The sequence below is a fragment of the Schistocerca gregaria genome, chromosome 7, assembly GCF_023897955.1.
Source record: "Schistocerca gregaria isolate iqSchGreg1 chromosome 7, iqSchGreg1.2, whole genome shotgun sequence".
Taxonomy (NCBI): domain Eukaryota; kingdom Metazoa; phylum Arthropoda; class Insecta; order Orthoptera; family Acrididae; genus Schistocerca; species Schistocerca gregaria.
The window spans coordinates 267,832,084-267,851,034 of NC_064926.1; the positions used below are offsets into that span (position 1 = coordinate 267,832,084).

Here is an 18,951-nt window from a genome sequence, read left to right on the forward strand (position 1 = left end):
AAACTCTGCTTCCCTTTCATGCCCCTCGACTCATATGACTGCCATCTGGTTTCTGTACAAATTGTAAATAGCCTTTCGCTCCCTGCATTTTACCCCTGCCACCTTTAGAATTTGAAAGAGAGTATTCCAGTCAACATTGTCAAAAGCCATCTCTAAGTCTACAAATGCTAGAAACGTAGGTTTGCCTTTTCTTAATCCTTCTTCTAAGATAAGTCGTAAGGTCAGCATTGCCTCACGTGTTCCAACATTTCGACGGAATCCAAACTGATCCGCCCCGAGGTCCGCATATACCAGTTTTTCCATTCGTCTGTAAAGATTTCGCGTTAGTATTTTGCAGCTGTGACTTATTAAACTGATAGTTCGGTAATTTTCACGTCTGTCAGCACCTGCTTTCTTTGGGTTTGGAATTATTATATTCTTCTTGAAGTCTGAGGGTAATTCGCCTGTCTCATACATATTGCTCACCAGCTGGTAGAGCTTTGTCATGACTGGCTCTCCCAAGGCCGTCAGTAGTTCTAATGGAATGTTGACTACTCCGGGGGCAATGTTTCGACTCAGGTCTTTCAGTGCTCTGTCAAACTCTTCACGCAGTATCGTATCTCCCATTTCGTCTTCGTCTACATCCTCTTCCATTTCCATAATATTGTCCTCAAGTACATCGCCCTTGCATAAACGTTCTATATACTCCTTCCACCTTTCTGCCTTCTCTTCTTTGCTAAGAACTGGGTTGCCATCTGAGCTCTTGATATTCATACACGTGGTTCTCTTCTCTCCAAAGGTCTCTTTAATTTTCCTGTAGGCAGTATCTATCTTACCCCTAGTGTGATAAGCTTCTACATCCTTACATTTGACCTCTAGCCATCCCTGCTTAGCCATTTTGCACTTCCTGTCGATCTCATTTTTGGGACGTTTGTATTCCTTTTTGGCTGCTTCATTTACTGCATTTTTATATTTTCTCCTTTCATCAATTAAATTCAATATTTCTTTTGTTACCCAAGGATTTCTAGCAGCCCTCGTCTTTTTACCTACTTTATCCTCTGCTGCCTTCACTACTTCATCCCTCAGAGCTACCCATTCTTCTTCTACTGTATAAATTGTTAATCGACTTAATATTCCATACTTTTAACTTTTAAATCGGAAGTTGCCTCCTCTTTTGGGTCATAAAGAAATTCATGACAGTCTGTCCTAGTGGTCAGTCTTTCTCCATCCTCCGTGTACCCCATCGTGTGTAGTGCGAATTGAAATCCCAAACACAAACTGCCAGGTGTTCAGCATCCGAGAGAATTCCTCTAATCTAATCATCTATTCATCATTTGAGATTTATACACAGGGTTTTGAGGGAACAGGTACAGATATTTTGGTAACGGGTACCTTAATATGTACGCATTTCAGCCTCTTGCTTTTTCTCTGCTTCAGATAGTCTTCCCGTAAACACATTACTTAGGTTACTACCCTATTTTTCTGTGCGGTCGAAACTCTGCCACGAAGTGGACTACACGTGTCAGTATAGATACGCTTTTCAGTACCTGAACTGTTGCCCACTGGAAAATAAATGTTAATGCATTTCTTGTACTACGCGTACTTCGATGTACGTATAATCACCATATAAACACATTACTCGTATTAGCTATAATTATTAGTGTGTACCTCCCCTCCATGAACCATGGACCTTGCCGTTGGTGGGGAGGCTTGCGTGCCTCAGATATACAGATAGCCGTACCTTAGGAGCAACCACAACAGAGGAGTATCTGTTGAGAGGCCAGACAAACGTGTGGTTCCTGAAGAGGGGCAGCAGCCTTTTCAGTAGTTGCAAGGGCAACAGTCTGGATGATTGACTGACCTAGTCTTGTAACACTAACCAAAACGGCCTTCGTGTGCTGGTACTGCGAACGGCTGAAAGCAAGGGGAAACTACGGCCGTAATTTTTCCCGATGGCATGCAGCTTTACTGTATGATTAAATGATGATGGCGTCCTCTTGGGTAGAATATTCCGGAGGTAAAATAGTCCCCCATCCGGATCTCCGGGCGGGGACTACTCAAGAGGATGCCGTTGTCAGGAGAAAGAAAACTGGGATTCTACGGATCGGAGCGTGGAATGTCAGATCACTTAATCGGGCAGGTAGGTTAGAAAATTTAAAAAGGGAAATGGATAGGTTAAAGTTAGATATAGTGGGAATTAGTGAAGTTCGGTGGCAGGAGGAACAAGACTTCTGGTCAGGTGACTAAAGGGTTATAATAACAAAATCAAATATGGGTAATGCAGGAGTAGGTTTAATACTGAATAGGAAAATAGGAATGCGGGTAAGCTACTACAAACAGCATAGTGAACGCATTATTGTGGCCAAGATAGATACGAAGCCCACATCTACTACAGTAGTACAGGTTAATATGCCAACTAGCTCTGCATATGAGGAAGAAATTGAAGAAATGTATGATCAAATAAAAGAAATTATTCAGATAGTGAAGGGAGATGAAAATTTAATAGTCATAGGTGACAGGAATTCGGTAGTAGGAGAAGGGAGAGAAGGAAACGTAGTAGGTGAATATGGACTGCGGCAAAGAAATGAAAGAGGAAGCCGACCGATAGAATTTAGCACAGAGCATAGCTTAATCATAGGTAGCACTTGGTTCAAGAATTATAAAAGAAGGCTGTATACATGGAAGGAGCCTGGAGATACTAAAAGGTATCAGATAGATTATGTAATGGTAAGACAGAGATTTAGGAACCCGGTTTTAAATTGTAAGACATTTCCAGGGGCAGATGTGGACTCTGACCACAATCTATTGGTTATGACCTGTAGATTAAAACTGAAGAAACTGCAAAATGGTGGGAATTTAAGGACATGGGACCTGGATAAACTGAAAAAACAAGTGGTTGTACAGAGTTTCAGGGTGAACATAACGGAACAATTGACAGTAATATGGGGAAAAAAATACAGTATAAGAAGAATGGGTAGCTTTGAGGGATGAAGTAGTGAAGGCAGCAGAGGATGAAGTAGGTAAAAAGACGAGGGCTAGTAGAAATCCTTGGGTAACAGAAGAAATATTGAATTTAATTGATGAAAGGAGAAAATATAAAAAAGCAGTAAATGAAGCAGGCAAAAAGGAACACAAGCGTCTCAAAAATGAGATCGACAGGAAGTGCAAAATGGCTAAGAAGGGATAGCTAGACGACAAATGTAAGGATGTAGAGGCTAATCTCACTAGGGGTAAGATTGATAATACCTACAGGAAAATTAAAGAGAGCTTTGGAGAAAAGAGAGCCACTTGTATGAATATCAAGAGCTCAGATGGAAACTCAGTTCTAAGCAAAGACGGGAAAGCAGAAAGGTGGAAGGAGTATATAGAGGGTCTGTACAAGGGCGATGTACTTGAGGACAATATTATGGAAATGGAAGAGGATGTAGATGAAGATGAAATGGGAGATACGATACTGTGTGAAGAGTTTGACAGAGCACTGAAAGACCTGAGTCGAAACAAGGCCCCCGGAGTAGACAACATTCCATTAGAACTACTAACGGCCTTGGGAGAGCCAGTCCTGACAAAACTCTACCATCTGGTGAGCAAGATGTATGAAACAGGCGAAATAACCCCAGACTTCAAGAAGAATATAATAATCCCAATCCCAAAGAAAGCAGTTGTTGGCAGATGTGAAAATTACCGAACAATCAGTTTAATAAGCCACAGCTGCAAAATACTAATACGAATTCTTTACAGACGAATGGAAAAACTAGTAGAAGCCGACCTCGGGGAAGATCAGTTTGGATTCCGTAGAAATACTGCAACACGTGAGGCAATACTGACCTTACGACTTATCTTAGAAGAAAGATTAAGGAAAGGAAAACCTACGTTTCTAGCATTTGTAGACTGAGAGAAAGCTTTTGATAATGTTGACTGGAATAGTCTCTATCAAATTCTGTAGGTGTCAGGGTATAATATAGGGAGCGAAAGGCTATTTACAATATGTACAGAAACCAGATGGCAGTCATATGAGTCGAGGGGCATGAAAGGGAAGCAGAGTTTGGGAAAGGAGTGAGACAGGGTTGTAGCCTCCCCCCGATGTTATTCAATCTGTATATTGAGCAAGCAGTAAAGGAAACAAAAGAAAAATTTGGAGTAGGTATTAAAATCCATGGAGAAGAAATAAAAACTTTGAGGTTCGCCGATGACATTGTAATTCAGTCAGAGACAGCAAAGGACTTCGAAGAGCAGTTGAATGGAATGGATAGCGTCTTGAAAGGAGGATATAAGATGAACATCAACAAAAGCAAAAGGAGGGTAATGGAATGTAGTCGAATTAATTCGGGTGATGCTGAGGGAATTAGATTAGGAAATGAGACACTTAAAGTAGTAAAGCAGTTTTGCTGTTTGGGGAGCAAAATAACTAATGATGGTCTAAGGAGAGAGGATATAATATGTAGACTGGCAATGGCAAGGAAAGCGTTTCTGAAGAAGAGAAATTTGTTAACATCGAGTATAGATTTAAGTGTCAGGAAGTCATTTCTGAAAGTATTCGTATGGAGTGTAGACATGTATGGAAGTGAAACATGGACGATAAATAGTTTGGACAAGAAGAGAATAGAAGCTTTCGAAATGTGATGCTACAGAAGAATGCTGAAGATTAGATGGGTAGATCACATAACTAATGAGGAGATACTGAATAGGATTGGGGAGATGAGAAGTTTGTGGCACATCTTGACCAGAAGAAGAGATCGGTTGGTAGGACATGTTCTGAGAAATCAAGGGATCACCAATTTAGTATTGGAGGGCAGCGTGGAGGGTAAAAATCGTAGAGGGAGACCAAGAGATGAATACACTAAGCAGATTCAAAAGGATGTAGGTTGCAGTAGGTACTGTGAGATGAAGAGGCTTGCACAGGATATAGTGGCATGGAGAGCTGCATCAAACCAGTCTCAGGAGTGAAGACCGCAACAACAACATTAGTCTGCAAATGAAGCAAATAGCGATGTAACGTTGCTCAATACACTGTCCTTAGTCATCAAAAGGAATATAAGCACTTAGACTCTAAGACCTGGTATACTGCTGAGTATCAAGTACCGTAGCTTTACACCACAAGCATACTCAGCGGCATTTGTCAAGCAAGTAGAATGCTTTAAGCAGCAGACAGGTAGTCTCGCCTAATCTTTGCTACTGTGATTTAGTTCAACACGGCACAAATAGTGAAAATTCTAGATGCCTCGAGCTAGTGATGAATGCTTGCGTTAGATACGTGTGCAATATACGGTTGTATGATCATATCTGTCCTTCATACTCCCAGCTAGGTTGGATACGCCCACATAAAGCACGCGATCTCCACACGATGTGCTTACTTCATCGAATTCTTAGCCACTGGTGCCCCCAATAGTTATCTTCTCACATTAAACACCTATCATCATTCCACAACCGCAGTACCAGATCGGATACGTCTAGCATCTTGGCTCTACCTTTACATAACACAAAATCTTTCTCCGTGTCATTCTCCATCTCAGCCACACGACTATGGAACGCGCTCCCCTGTGGCCTGCGTCTTATCCAGAACCACTCAACATTCAAGAGGGAACTCAAAACTTACATATTAGGGACGGTATAGCCACCATTGTTGTGCTCTTCTCATCTCTTTCTATCTCCTCTCCATCATAGCTTCGAATTTTACCATTCTATTTCTCTTCCTCTATATCTTCTGTATCTCTTTCACCCCATTCTATCGTCTTACGTCTCTGCTCGATGAGAATAGCTCACAAGCTGCAAGAACATAACGAGAAAATTCCCAACTACCAATAGGACTGACATTCATAAACGAAAAATATGTCTACTTTAATATACATAGTCATTACTATTATTATTCTTGATTGTTATAATTATTTTTTGATTGTTATAATTATCATTGTACTACTGTTATAATTTCTATTTTTTAACATTAATACTGCATAACACGTTATATGTCCATAATGTTCTGTACAAACTGAAATTCGTTCAATCTGAGTGTGCCTGGTTAGGTGTAAGAGAGAGCCTGAAGGCCCTAATATTTCCAGGTAAAATAAATGAATAAATAAATAAATACATAAATTAGGAGGAATCAGGCTTACAGATGGGGTTGTATCATTCTTTGCTCCTGAGAGACGCAAGAAAATATCCGTCGGGATATCGTTACCAAAGAAGGTGCTGTCTGTCGTTTTATGGAGTAACTGGGATTGGAGCCATCATGAATTAAGCTGTAGAAAACGATGGCCGAAGTTTCCAGCTTCTTAATAGCCATCATCTGATGACGGATGGCAGCCAGCCGCGGGGGCTGTTGTTTGGTGGGTGGACTTGTGGAGCGGCTGAGGAACGCAGACCCTCCTCTGCCGTTACGCTCCAGGTCCGCCACGTTGCACGCGAGGGCATCGCCAGAGCCTATGTATAATTCATAGCAACAGAGAGAGAGCGGGGGCGGACGGGGATTATACTCGTTTCTGTGGCCGGACCACCTCCATAATTCTAAATAATGGAACATTTCGGGTTTTCTCATTTTTATTTGCCTTCCCTGCGGAATGACAACCCGACAAATCGTCGACAGTCTGTGTATACGCGGAAATAGGGGGACTTTTTAGTGGAAGGAGAGGGGAGTTTTCTGTCCTCCGAAGTCGTTATTAAATTACAGTTACGGAGGGATGAGGAGGGGAATGAAGTCGATTCTATCGCCGGCAGGGGCCGTACCCATCGTCGTCAACGTTATTCCGCTTCGTAGATCACACACAAAGCACTTCCACTTCCTCGACTGTAGAGGCGAATAGGCTGTAGCAAATCGGAAGGGATTTTGAGCAATGTTCGGAAAGCCCGCATCACTCAGCGTAAAAGTTTATCATACTACGAATAGATCTCTTTGGTAAATAATGCCCTCGTTTTGTTTTAAGGAAACGCTAATCTTTTTTATACACGTTCAATGTGAAATTAAGAATGGGAGATTAGCTGGGGGACATGGAATAAAAGAAACGTCCTACAAATCGTAGTGTGGATAGCAAAATATCTCAACGTTGTAGGAAAACTAGAGAACCTAAGAAGTGACATAGGTGACCTCAAAGACTTGGTAGGGAAGTGGAATCGAGAGAGTAGAGAAAACTTTTACTTTAAATATCTATAAGTTAAAAACAATACCATCAGTGCGTGATGAACAGTTGTTGGCATCGTTACAGATGAAAGTGTTTATAGCAAAGTTAGTCACTGTGAGCAACACAATGACCGAATTATTATCCGGAGGGCTGATATGAAGCTAAAACCAAGGAACTATGTTTATATTTACATGCCGACATCACATTCTGATAGCAATTAAATACAGAATTTTTGCTGTGAATAGAGGTATTAACAAAATAGATATGAAGGCTAATGAAATTTTGATTGCAGTAGAAGACTCAAAAGCCATTTTGGTAAACTGATTGGAAGATTGGCTTACTGGAGAATATCGGTTGTGGGAAACGAATGAGAGGGCGAGTCTACGTCTACGGTTCTTCCGTAAGTCACAAGCGAAGAAGTTATAACTGGAAATAGTCGTAAGGCATAAAAAAATATCAACTGGACCTTACCATGGGTTGGACATAGATTTCGGACTGGCAGTCAGTATTAGAAACAACGCACAGGTGTGATCATAGACCAATAACAAGTCGCCAAATATACACGTACATACTGAAGAGCATAAACATAAAGTATAAAAGACTTCCACGAATCATATCATATTATCAGTGTTGATATTTTCACAAATGGGCCTATATATTTTTCCTAAATTGTCTGTTTAAATGTTCGGTCAGATACTGGAGAAAGAAAAAGTAGTTTGTTTTCTGTGAAATAAAACAGTAGTCCTAGACAGCTTCCTCAGGAAATCCGTAGACATCAGTTGTTCGTCTTGTACATCAGTAACATTTGATCTGCACTGTCTTACTTCAACTGCCATTTCCATATCGGTGATTTCTTTCTGAATTTCGCTGCCTAGTCTGCGAACATTAACAGTTAGACGCACGCATTGCATCAGGAATGCGCAGAGCGAAGACCTAAAATTAAATACGAGTAAATACTGCTTAATATCAGTATTCATTGCGATTCTGAACATCCAGGAGTGCATGGCTCCTATTCTCTTTCCCATTCTTGGTAACGCAGTACCCTACCAGAAAGGAGAGAAACTGGGGAGAAGATTTCATCTTGCCGCTGTCTCTCCACATTTTTCAAAACATGGCCTCCAACAATCAAAGACTTACGGATCATTGACTGGAAATGGTCACTGGTCTTATTCAACTACTTGAAGATCATTTGCAGCCATTCATGGACTTCATGTTCCCAAATAACGGTGCAAGTTTTTCGGATGAGAGTGCGCTACGTTACTGTGGCACAATAGTTCACGACTGATTTGAAGAACATTCAGAATAATTCGAGCGAATGATTTGGCCACCCAAATCGCCCGACATTAAACTCGTCGAAAAGTTACAGATCACAATCGACAGCTCAGTTCGTTCACAAAATCCTGCACCGGCAAGATTTTCGCAATTAGAGACAGCTATAAAGGCAGCGTGGCTCAATATTTCTCCGGGGAGCTTCCAACGACTTGTTGAGTCCATGCCACACCAGGTTGCGGCACTACTCCTGGCAGAAGGAGATCCGACACGATATCAGGAAGTGTCCCATGACTTTTGTCACCTCAATGTAATCCAAGAACGCACGAGTAGAGAAGCTGGCTGGGTTACATTGCCACCATTAGCTTGTTTGGCCATGCATGTGGCTCCACAGGTCAGATAAGCAAACCGGTCAGGAAATGAGTACAACCCAGGAGACATTAGACAGATGCCTTGAAATATCTCCCCTAGTTTCGGTAATGTCATCGCTTCGGCGAGGAAAAGAGAAAAATATTTCTTCAAGGATGCTACATCAAGCAGCATCTACTAACTGATGATTAGGGCTCGAATTTTATAGACAAGTCAGTTTTATTTAAATTAGGGCGAAAGCAGACAGATGCTTTTATTGACCATACTGGTCCACCTTCAACAGTGCAATCATTCTTCAGGGACTTTCGTGAGGCTACGATGTTCAAAGTATATCATTGGAGACTCTGAAGACAGTTCATAGAGAAGTAAACAACACTTCCAGTTCCAGGTTAATATGCATTAAGAAGAACTATTTGTCTGTGACCTACGAGTAGGTGCTCATCAACAAACAAATTGATGCTGCTGACTAAAGGTCTGAGTGTCCGTAGATGAAATCATCGCTACGGCTGAGTGTTATATCCATAATCTTGTTGCTGTTTTAAAAGTGGACGGGGCTGGAGAAATTTTTTGCCTCGAGACAGTAACCAATTCGACAACTGCTACTTTATTTGACAATTCTATGAAGCCACTGTGGTCAGATAGTGTGAACAGAGACAAATTATTGACGCTGGTAAAAGAAGGTGCTTCACACATGGATAAAGCAGCCAATTGGGGGGGGGGGGGGGGAAGAAGTAGGAGGGGGGGGGGGGTTCAGATTCTCTACCCACGTGTTGTGTATGCTTCTTGCCTTGCATCTGTATTACACAGTGTTTCAGAAGAGGTGCTATCAAGTTGCCCTGACGTGAAGAAATAAATTTCCTACGGGAAGAAAAACTATATGAAATCTCCACTATGGGTGCAGAAATTCAAAGAACAAGCATCTTCACTGCCTCTACTCCCTCAGCCTATTCTTAGATAGCGAGACTCTTCGACAAGAGCTGCTGAGTGTTATTGCACCCATTACACCAAAATATAAACTGTCTTTTCTGATCTTAATAGCGACGAATCAAATGATATGAAAACTGTGAAAGAGGTCTTTGTAGATACCTTGTGTAGAAACTTGGTATACATCAACGAAACCTTTCCAATTGTATCAGAAACCATCACACGACTGGATTGTGCTGGTACTATGTGGCACCCTGGATACTGCGCAACACGTGCAAAGTTAAATGGGTTGAGCTCGCGGTCATGTGACCGACTAAGTTCACAACACATTGAAAAATGTTCTCCATCCAAATCGTGGATAATTTACAACGTGCAAAATTAGTGACATTCTTTCTGGGAATGCCATGACATTTGACGAACAAGAAATAAAGCTGGCCTCCTATGATCTGGCCATCTTCAAATTCGCTCCTGGGATATCCTGTGATGTGGAACTTTGGACATGACGTGTTACAAACCACACATACAATTACATACGCCTTAATGGTAATGATATCTTCTTTGCGGATGGACACTTATGTCCAAACTCTTGTGGGTATCAGGTAAATCTGTTAGCAGTAAGGGTGAAGGATGGTGTAGCGTGCGACAAGTTGAGAATTTGTGTCTTAAGGGAAGCCTGTCCAGATAGCTGAGCCGGCCAGTTTGACTCGAGAAGCCATGCATTGCAGATGTACTGTTTACGTCCATGTCGCAGAATATATGTCCAGTGTGTTTCTACTCTCTTTGGTCATATCGTACATCCTAGTGATTCATCGATCAGATTGGCCAACTATTACAGAAAACAGGCGCAGTAATTCAGTTTCAGGAGTGAACTGGCTAGACCAAAAAGCCTTGGAAGTAGAACTACTTCTCCTAAGCGAAGAACTTCTTAGTATACTCCTTTCCACTGTCAGCAGTATAGTGTGCATTTAGCTTCTCAACGAGGCAGTCTGTAACAGGATTCTTCGAGAGACTCAAAATGGGTTCTCATTCTGCTACTCAGATTGTAATGTGTGTGCTGTGGAGATCAACTGGGAATGACGACGATCCATACCTTCGAACTTCCTTTCATACTGTCTGCGGACCAGGCAGTGACAGCGCTTCGCCCATACGTAACAGTGCATGGACATGAACACTGAGCATATATCCTATACTTAATGGAGTGTGTCGGGTCCTCATTACTTTAAATAAATGTGTTCCATCCTATTTATATATTCGAGGGCGCAGAGCCTTCATTATTTACTACTGCCAGCCAAAGCCCTGCTCAGGAGATGGCAAAGAAAGTCACTTCCAGTCCAAATGTCGGCGGAGGAGGATAGTACAACATCCATCAACGGACTTGCTTCCGCCTCCGCTGCAGACATCCTTACCTGTGACATATGTGGCAGTGCTCAACAATGTTGTTGCCACTTAGCCGCCTCTAATAGGCCCTCGTTAAGCTGTGTTGATGTGATAGGTACTACAGATAAGAGTGACTACCACACCCACCACACGTCCTGCCCCTGTCCTGCGAGCTATGTCGACGAAAGGTAAAAATGCCAGTGGAGGCATAAACGTTGTCATCTTTATATTGCCCATGGCAGTTAGACCGTCGGGACTCCGTCGTTGTACGACAAAGAGGCCCTCTCACGTAAACAACGATCGCCGAAGATGTGTAAGAGGAGATGGAGGACATCATCTGAGGACCAGTGACGCAGTCACAAGCAGATGGTTGTTCGCAGACGATAAGGCACTCATAGAAGCCGACGCCGACACAATGAAGCTGAGCCAGTGGCCGAGGCCTTAGCGTCCCAAGATTAATAAACTTCTGGTGAAATGGAGGAGGATGAGTACAAGGATAATGAGGAAGATGGCGAACCACCGCATCCATCTGTTGCAATGAGTGCCCCTGCGCCTGAAAACCTGCAGCAGGCCTACCAGATTGGTTCCATCATCCCCGTTTTCAAGAAGGGACGTCGAACAGATGTGCAGAACTATAGACCTATATCTCTAACGTCGATCAGTTGTAGAATTTTGGAACACGTATTATGTTCCAATATAATGTCTTTTCTGGAGACTAGAAATCTACTCTGTAGGAATCAGCATGGGTTTCGAAAAAGACGGTCGTGTGAAACCCAGCTCGCGCTATTCGTCCACGACACTCAGAGGGCCTTAGACACGGGTTCACAGGTAGATGCCGTGTTTCTTGACTTCCGCAAGGCGTTTGACACAGTTCCCAACAGTCGTTTAATGAACAAAGTAAGACCATACGGACTATCAGATCAATTGTGTGATTGGATTGAGTTCCTAGATAACAGAACGCAGCATGTCATTCTCAAAGGAGAGAAGTCTTCCGAAGTAAGAGTGATTTCAGGTGTGCTGCAGTGGAGTGTCATAGGACCGTTGCTATTCACAATATACATAAATGACCTTGTGGATGACATCGGAAGTTCACTGAGGCTTTTTGCAGATGATGTATCGTGGTGTATCGAGAGGTTGCAACAATGGAAGATTATACTGAAATGCAGGAGGATCTGCAGCGAATTGACGCATGGTGCACGGAATGGCAATTGAATCTCAATGTAGACACGTGTAATGTGATGCGAATACATAGAAAGATAGGTCCCTTATCATTTAGCTACAAAATAGCAGGCCAGCAACTGGAAGCAGTTAATTCCATAAATTATCTGGGAGTACACATTAGGAGTGATTTAAAATGGAATGATCATGTAAAGTTGATCGTCGGTAAAGCAGATGCCAGACTGAGATTCATTGGACGAATCCTAAGGAAATGCAATCCGATAACAAAGGAAGTAGGTTACAGTACGCTTGTTCGCCCACTGCTTGAATACTGCTCAGCAGTGTGGGATCAGGACCAGATAGGGTTGATAGAAAAGATAGAGAAGATCCAACGGAGAGCAGCGCGCTTCGTTACAGAATCATTTAGTAATCGCGAAAGCGTTACGGAGATGATAAATAAACTCCAGTGGAAGACTCTGCAGGAGAGACGCTCAGTAGCTCGGTACGGGCTTTTGTTAAAGTTTCGAGAACATACCTTCACCGAAGAGTCAAGCAGTATATTGCTCCCTCCTACGTATATCTCGCGAAGAGACCATGAGGATAAAATCAGAGAGATTAGAGCCCACACAGAAGCATACCGACAATCCTTCTTTCCACGTACGATACGAGACTGGAATAGAAGGGAGAACCGATAGAGGTACTCAGGGTACCCTCCGCCACACACCGTCAGGTGGCTTGCGGAGTATGGATGTAGATGTAGATGTAGATGTAGACACAATTAGTTCTAAATTAAAGGTTAAATTGCTGCTAGATGTGGCAAGAATTTCAAATGCGGACATTTTTCTCATGCGAGAAGTTGGTTTGGAGACCTTTTCAGGCTGCTATGTTTATGCTTCGTACGTTATGCCTGCTGATGATGCCGGTAGCGGTACGGCCATGCTGGTGTCGATCCGATAACAGACACGACCGGTCGCGTTTGTATTTGGAGGAGATGAAGCCTCTCCTGGGACACTGTGATTACAGGAACATGCTTCATCCAAAAGATCAATACTGCCAAACACACAAGTTGTCCTGAACTCCGTTTCCTGTTGCAGGGACTACGTCTTCTAGACACTTGATAAAGGTTGCAAGACGACTGTGCAGGACACATGTGAATGTCTAGGGCGATGAACACTGGTAGAGGCCCCCGTCAGGTCAGTGCACTGCCCTGTAGTCGATTGACACACTTAAATACCTGAGCATCCTCTTTACCCGCGATATTTATCACACCTTGGCGGTTAATGACAGACGCCTTCTAGAGACAGTTCAAACAGGCGTCATGGGACGCTTGTTAAGAGCATTGGAAACCGCCCAACGAGTCATCTTTATCAGGACCCACATGGCATCCAGAATGCCGTATCTGCCTCATATTTGCTCAACCGCAGCCGTGATGGCACGATTACTGGCGGCTTTCGGTTATTGCATTAGCGCTGGACATATCCTCAAGATATGACTTACAGGCACGCACGATGATGGGTTGCAGTTTGTCAGCGTCTGTATGAACACAGCGGCACTGCATTTCAGCATAATGGTTAAGCTGCGGACTCATCGCTTAAAACATGTCCCTGATGTCCTGATGAAACACTGAGCTCTGCTTCCCGCGTCCCGCGCATTGCCGTTACACACATCGCGCCCACTCTCTCACACATCAAGATGTTCTCACATGAACATAAGTATGTGTATATTTACTTCGCCGGCACCAGAGTACCTACGTCGCTTGACGCATATCACCTAATGGTAAGGAACCATTCTGAAATGCGATTGAGAGTCGCCGTCCCAGGGTCCTATTTACCGTGCCTTCCTCTTTTGAACGGTGGTGCGCACCTTCCGTACCATGTCATAAATGCTGAAACCGACACACGGATTCGATTGCACAATATTCGTATGATTGACTCACCCCTCCACTGGCAATGTTGCTTGATGCACGCGAACAAACTTCGCCTAATGCGTTGACCCCCAGGAGACGTGTATTTCCCTTCCAATACCGCCACATGAGGTCGTGCTACGGAAGTAACTCCCGGAAAACACGCATTTTCCGGTCATGAAGGCCCACGTGCTGATGTGGATCAAAGAACCATCAGTTTACTATAGTTTCCGAGACGGTATAAGCGGTGTGCTCGACTTACCCCCGCATTCTTACAGCAAAGGCAAGAGTCTTTAACGAAATTTTCCCGATACCGTCAGCTTTCTGCCAATTACTTGAGTAGGGTGTACCGGGCAGAAGAAGATGATCCGACCCTGACATAGAATGTATTCGCCTAGAAGACATGCTGATCCACGCGCCAGCCTTGGCCAGGAATCTACTTTTTGTTTATTTTTTCATTATACTGTGGTTTCCGAAATTGTTTTTTTTTCCTTTGTTTAAGCTGCTCTTCTTCTTTCTTGCTCGTACACATCTAAAAAAAAAAATTGTCGGTTAAGGCTACCGTTCGCTTGAAACGGAAATCCGGGTGCAAGTCCCGACAGGGCACAAATTTTCACTTGTCCCCGGTGAATTGAATTCAATGCCCAAGTGCACCTGAGATCTGTATTTCTCTTAAAAGCGTGTTAATTAATTACTGTCGACTGACAGAGAGTCGAACTATGATACAGTTGTGATCCCGTTCGTACTGTTACATGTGCAGGTTGCAACCTCTTCAAAAGTCTTACATGACTGCAAAGATAGTAACACTTTCTGGTGACATTGCTACTTCCGTGACAGAGTACTGGTCGCACGGAAGGAATATGTGGCTGAAACCACTTTCTGATTATGTGTCATATGAAAAACCCAGGGAGTCTCAAATTAAGCATGGGGCTCCTGGTTCTGAGTCCAATGGAAAGATTGAACCAGAGATATCGAAGGTTATGTGACAAGCTAGAGGGTAACTACGTGGACATTTATCATAGCGCTGAGAACTGCAGGGTCCCACTGAATGGGTGAAGTGTATACTACACATCAGAAGCTGCTAGCCACATAGCTGACTGTGTGTGTGTGTGTGTGTGTGTGTGTGGTGCACATGAGGGTTTTTACATTAAACTACTCTCCATTCAGGTAACAGTTGCTGTAGGAGACCTGGAAGTGTCAGTATAAGCTCTAAAGAAATCCGCCCATACAGACGAGAGTATTAAAATGCTAGTGATTAACTACAAAGCGTGTTACCTACATCTTATTGACCAAACTCAGCTGTTGATGTTTTTCTCTGTTTCCATTTCTTTTTGTCTTGACTGTGAGATAACCATGAGGTAGGGTCATCACCCCGTTCTGATCACACTACTTAAACTAGCTTAAACTAACTTACGCTAAGGATAACTCATAAAAACACACACCCCTACGCCAGAGGAAGGACTCTAACCTCCGACGAAAGGAAAATCCTCAACGTTTTCGTGGGAATAGCGGGGATAGGGTTGTCTGGTGCTTTTAGATTTAGTAGATGGATCACAATACAAATTATACCCCACTGTACTTTCTTCAAACACTGTAAACATATTCTGAAATTCTTTAACAGGATTCTTTCGTTAAAGTCTAAGGCATTTGATTATTCAAATTTTCAATTCAAGTGATAATTATAGAGTTTATTCATGTAGATAATAATGCAAGAGCGTGTTCTGTAGGTTTTCACCAAAATCCGACAGTTCTTCTTTGACGCTGTGTATAGCACGAGTCAATGTAGGCAGAGCAATTCTTCTTATGTATGTTTTCCAATGAAATGAGTCGAACAGATAGAACAAATGATTTCAGTCACATCCGGAGTGTTTGAACTTTGATTAAATTAAAAATATGTATTTTCTTTTGCTTTCTTGTTTCATTCTCCATATCACACACTTGCTTCAAATCTGGATAAATTGAGACACATTTCCATGCTCGATACTCCAGTTATCGAATAGTAGGTAACGCTCTCTGACATACTATGGCACAGAATGTCATACACACACGTAAGGTGCTTTGCAGAAGATCACCACTGTAATGATGGCCGCGTTAAGAGGCCACGCGGTTTGAGCCGCCAGGTCACGGTTGGCACTGCCCCTCCCCCCGGAGGTTCGAGTCCTCCCTCGGGCAAGGGTGTGTGCGTTGTTCTCAGCATAAGTTAGTTTAAGTAGTTTGTAAGTCTAGGGACCGATGACCTCAGCAGTTTGGTCCCTTAGAAATTCACACACATTTGAACATTTGTAATCAAAGAAAATTACTTGTTCATACAACAACGTAATAATATTTTCGTATTGCTCAAGAGGCCTGCTACTTATCAGAGTGCGAAAGAAAATTACTTTCGTGCGGAAGGCGAATTATCACAAGGAATTATTCCGAACAATTTCTTCGCTGCAGTTAGAAGTGAGACACAGTGTGGGAACGCTTACTGAGGCGAGGGCGCTTATCTGGCTAGTGTTAACGGCTGTCATAAAAAGAGCTCAACTGTTAGTTTTTCTTAAATTTCCGCTGCTCTCATTTACTGTCTGGAGATAAAGGTGTATGTAAATTAACGCAGCAGTCGAATGAAGCGGTCCTGGCCAATGGCGGTCCTAATTGAGGTAAGGAGACGAAGCGATAAAGATAAGTGAGCAGATTAGTCGTCCAGATAAATGCAGTGTGCGTCGTTAAGGAACAGAGAGCTCTAAATACCGTGAGAAGGCTGTGGACTGTAGTCTCCGGACGATTAGGTTTACGTTATTGGCGACCGGTGCGCTTCGAGTAAAAACGAAGACGACGAGAGCGGTGTGAGACTAGAAGTTAACTGCCCGCCGTGACTGCAGACTTCTGGCGAATGAGGCGAGCAAAACAAAGTATCTCAAAAATGCTGACTTGTAACTTCCTGGCCTGTAGATATTATCAAAGTAATTTATAGTAAAGTAAGATTATTTGAAAGCTATCAGATGGTAGACTTGCTAGTTGGTGCTCGTAGTACCATGTTGTACCATTCCTAGACCATTAAATACTGGCCATGTAATCACGTTAGAATTAAGTCGGAAACATTTTCACAGGTGTCGCTGTTACACAAATAGCTTGGCTCCAGTGGCAGAAACTAGTAGAGCAGTGAAGGAACTTTTGCAGAAAGTAAAAAAAGAAAAAAAATGGTGTTTAGAGGACACTAATCTTCGAGGCCTTCAGCGATTTTGGTTAAAATGTATTAAAAGAACAATAAAATGTGGAACCAAGCTGTCTCAACATACGCGGCACAATTAACAGGGATTTAAAATTTATCTTTGACATCTGGAGGGACATAAAAGATAATACAAGATACCCAGCTGAAATACTACAGAAGTATTGTACATAAAATGAGTTACGAATGACCAAGAGAGATACGTTTAAAGACAGAATAATTAGGCTGGGTGACTACTCCAAGCAGATGGATGACATAGCACTCAGCAACGCACTAAAAACTCACACTCATTATTTTGGGAGGTAGCACTGACAACATGAAAAGAACCTACAACAGTCGTCTCATTGCCATTCAAAATAGGAGGCCGGTCTTGTGGGAGACACGGATCTGCCCCAGCTATTAAAAAAAATGCAGTCAACTGAAATATTTGGTATCCTTGGCATACGGAAGGATCTCCCGTCCGTAAGTCAAATCCAAGAGTCAGGGGACAATGTCCTACACATAGCTTTGTAAGGGCTCTTTCTTCAGGTAATTGCTGTAGGAAGAAAGTAAGTCATGGTAGCACTATAGATTTCATTTCAAGGCAATTGACTTTCTAGTAAGACATGGTCTCTCGGGTCACGTGTGTGCTAACTGCCCGTAGGAGAACAGAGAAGTGAATAGAATGTGGGAGCGAATAAGACTCCTTGCCAGCCGCATCGGCAAGTTTATTTATCTCGATCCCTATGTGCCCTAGAAAGTAGAAAATCATTTCCTCCTGCTGCCTTTGCAATAATAGAAGAGGCTATTGGATATATTGGACCAAACTATATGCCAAGTACGTCTGTCCAGTACTAAGAAGGGCTATGAAGTAGAGCCGAATAAGAAGTTCTTGCCATGATGTCGTCTCATCTGCTTCACTACCCTCAAAATAGCAAACAATTCCGCATAAAAACGTTAAATCCCTCCTCAGGCACTGGTGGGCCCATTCCTACCAAACGACCGACCACCGTGTCATCCTCTGCTATTGGCGTCACTGGATGCGGTATGAAGCGGTGTGGAGTCAACAGACCGTTCTCCCGCCGTTGTCAGTTTTCGTGATCAGTACCCGCTTCTATTCAGTGCAGTAGCACTGAAAACTGCGCTGTGAAGCTTATGCTATTGATGATGGGACTGAACAGTCTTCGATGTCCCCCACTTAGACCCGCCAGTCTAAGTATAAATAAAATATGGGTGGAGATTGAAAATCTCGTAAAATTCCGTTTTAAAAATTGAATGTGGGATGTAAGCGTACTCGCGACCCTGAAACGGGAACAACAATAAAATATTTGGGAGTATGCGTCCGGAGCGAGCTCCAGTGGAACGAAAGTAACTGTAGGAAGTTTAGATTCCAGATTGTCATTGTGAAACATTGCTGTTACAAAATGTCTTTCATATTCCTCACTGTCAGTTGCGAATTGTAAGGCAGTGACAAAGTGCAGAGACACTGTATGCACTGCTTCTTCTGTTATGACTGCCACAAAGGTACTTCGGATGTAATACCTGATGACCAGTCCCGTAACAAACTTGAATCAGCTCGCCTGTGTGGATGGAGAGACTAGCGTCCCCTGTGTTGCTGCCGATAGCTAGGGTTGGTCACATTGCGTGGGCTCTGTCTGCAATCTTCATGGTTCCGT

At 42.9% G+C, this 18,951-nt stretch overlaps 1 protein-coding gene across 1 annotated transcript in view; it reads right to left on the reverse strand.

Annotated features, from left to right (window-relative positions):
* LOC126282368 (uncharacterized) overlaps nt 1–18,951 on the reverse strand; it is a 67,169-nt gene that overhangs the window by 12,958 nt on the left and 35,260 nt on the right. The window contains exon 3 of the mRNA XM_049982027.1: nt 6,152–6,393. Coding sequence (XP_049837984.1) covers nt 6,152–6,393 — 242 coding nt within the window. The remainder of the gene's footprint in view (nt 1–6,151; nt 6,394–18,951) is intronic.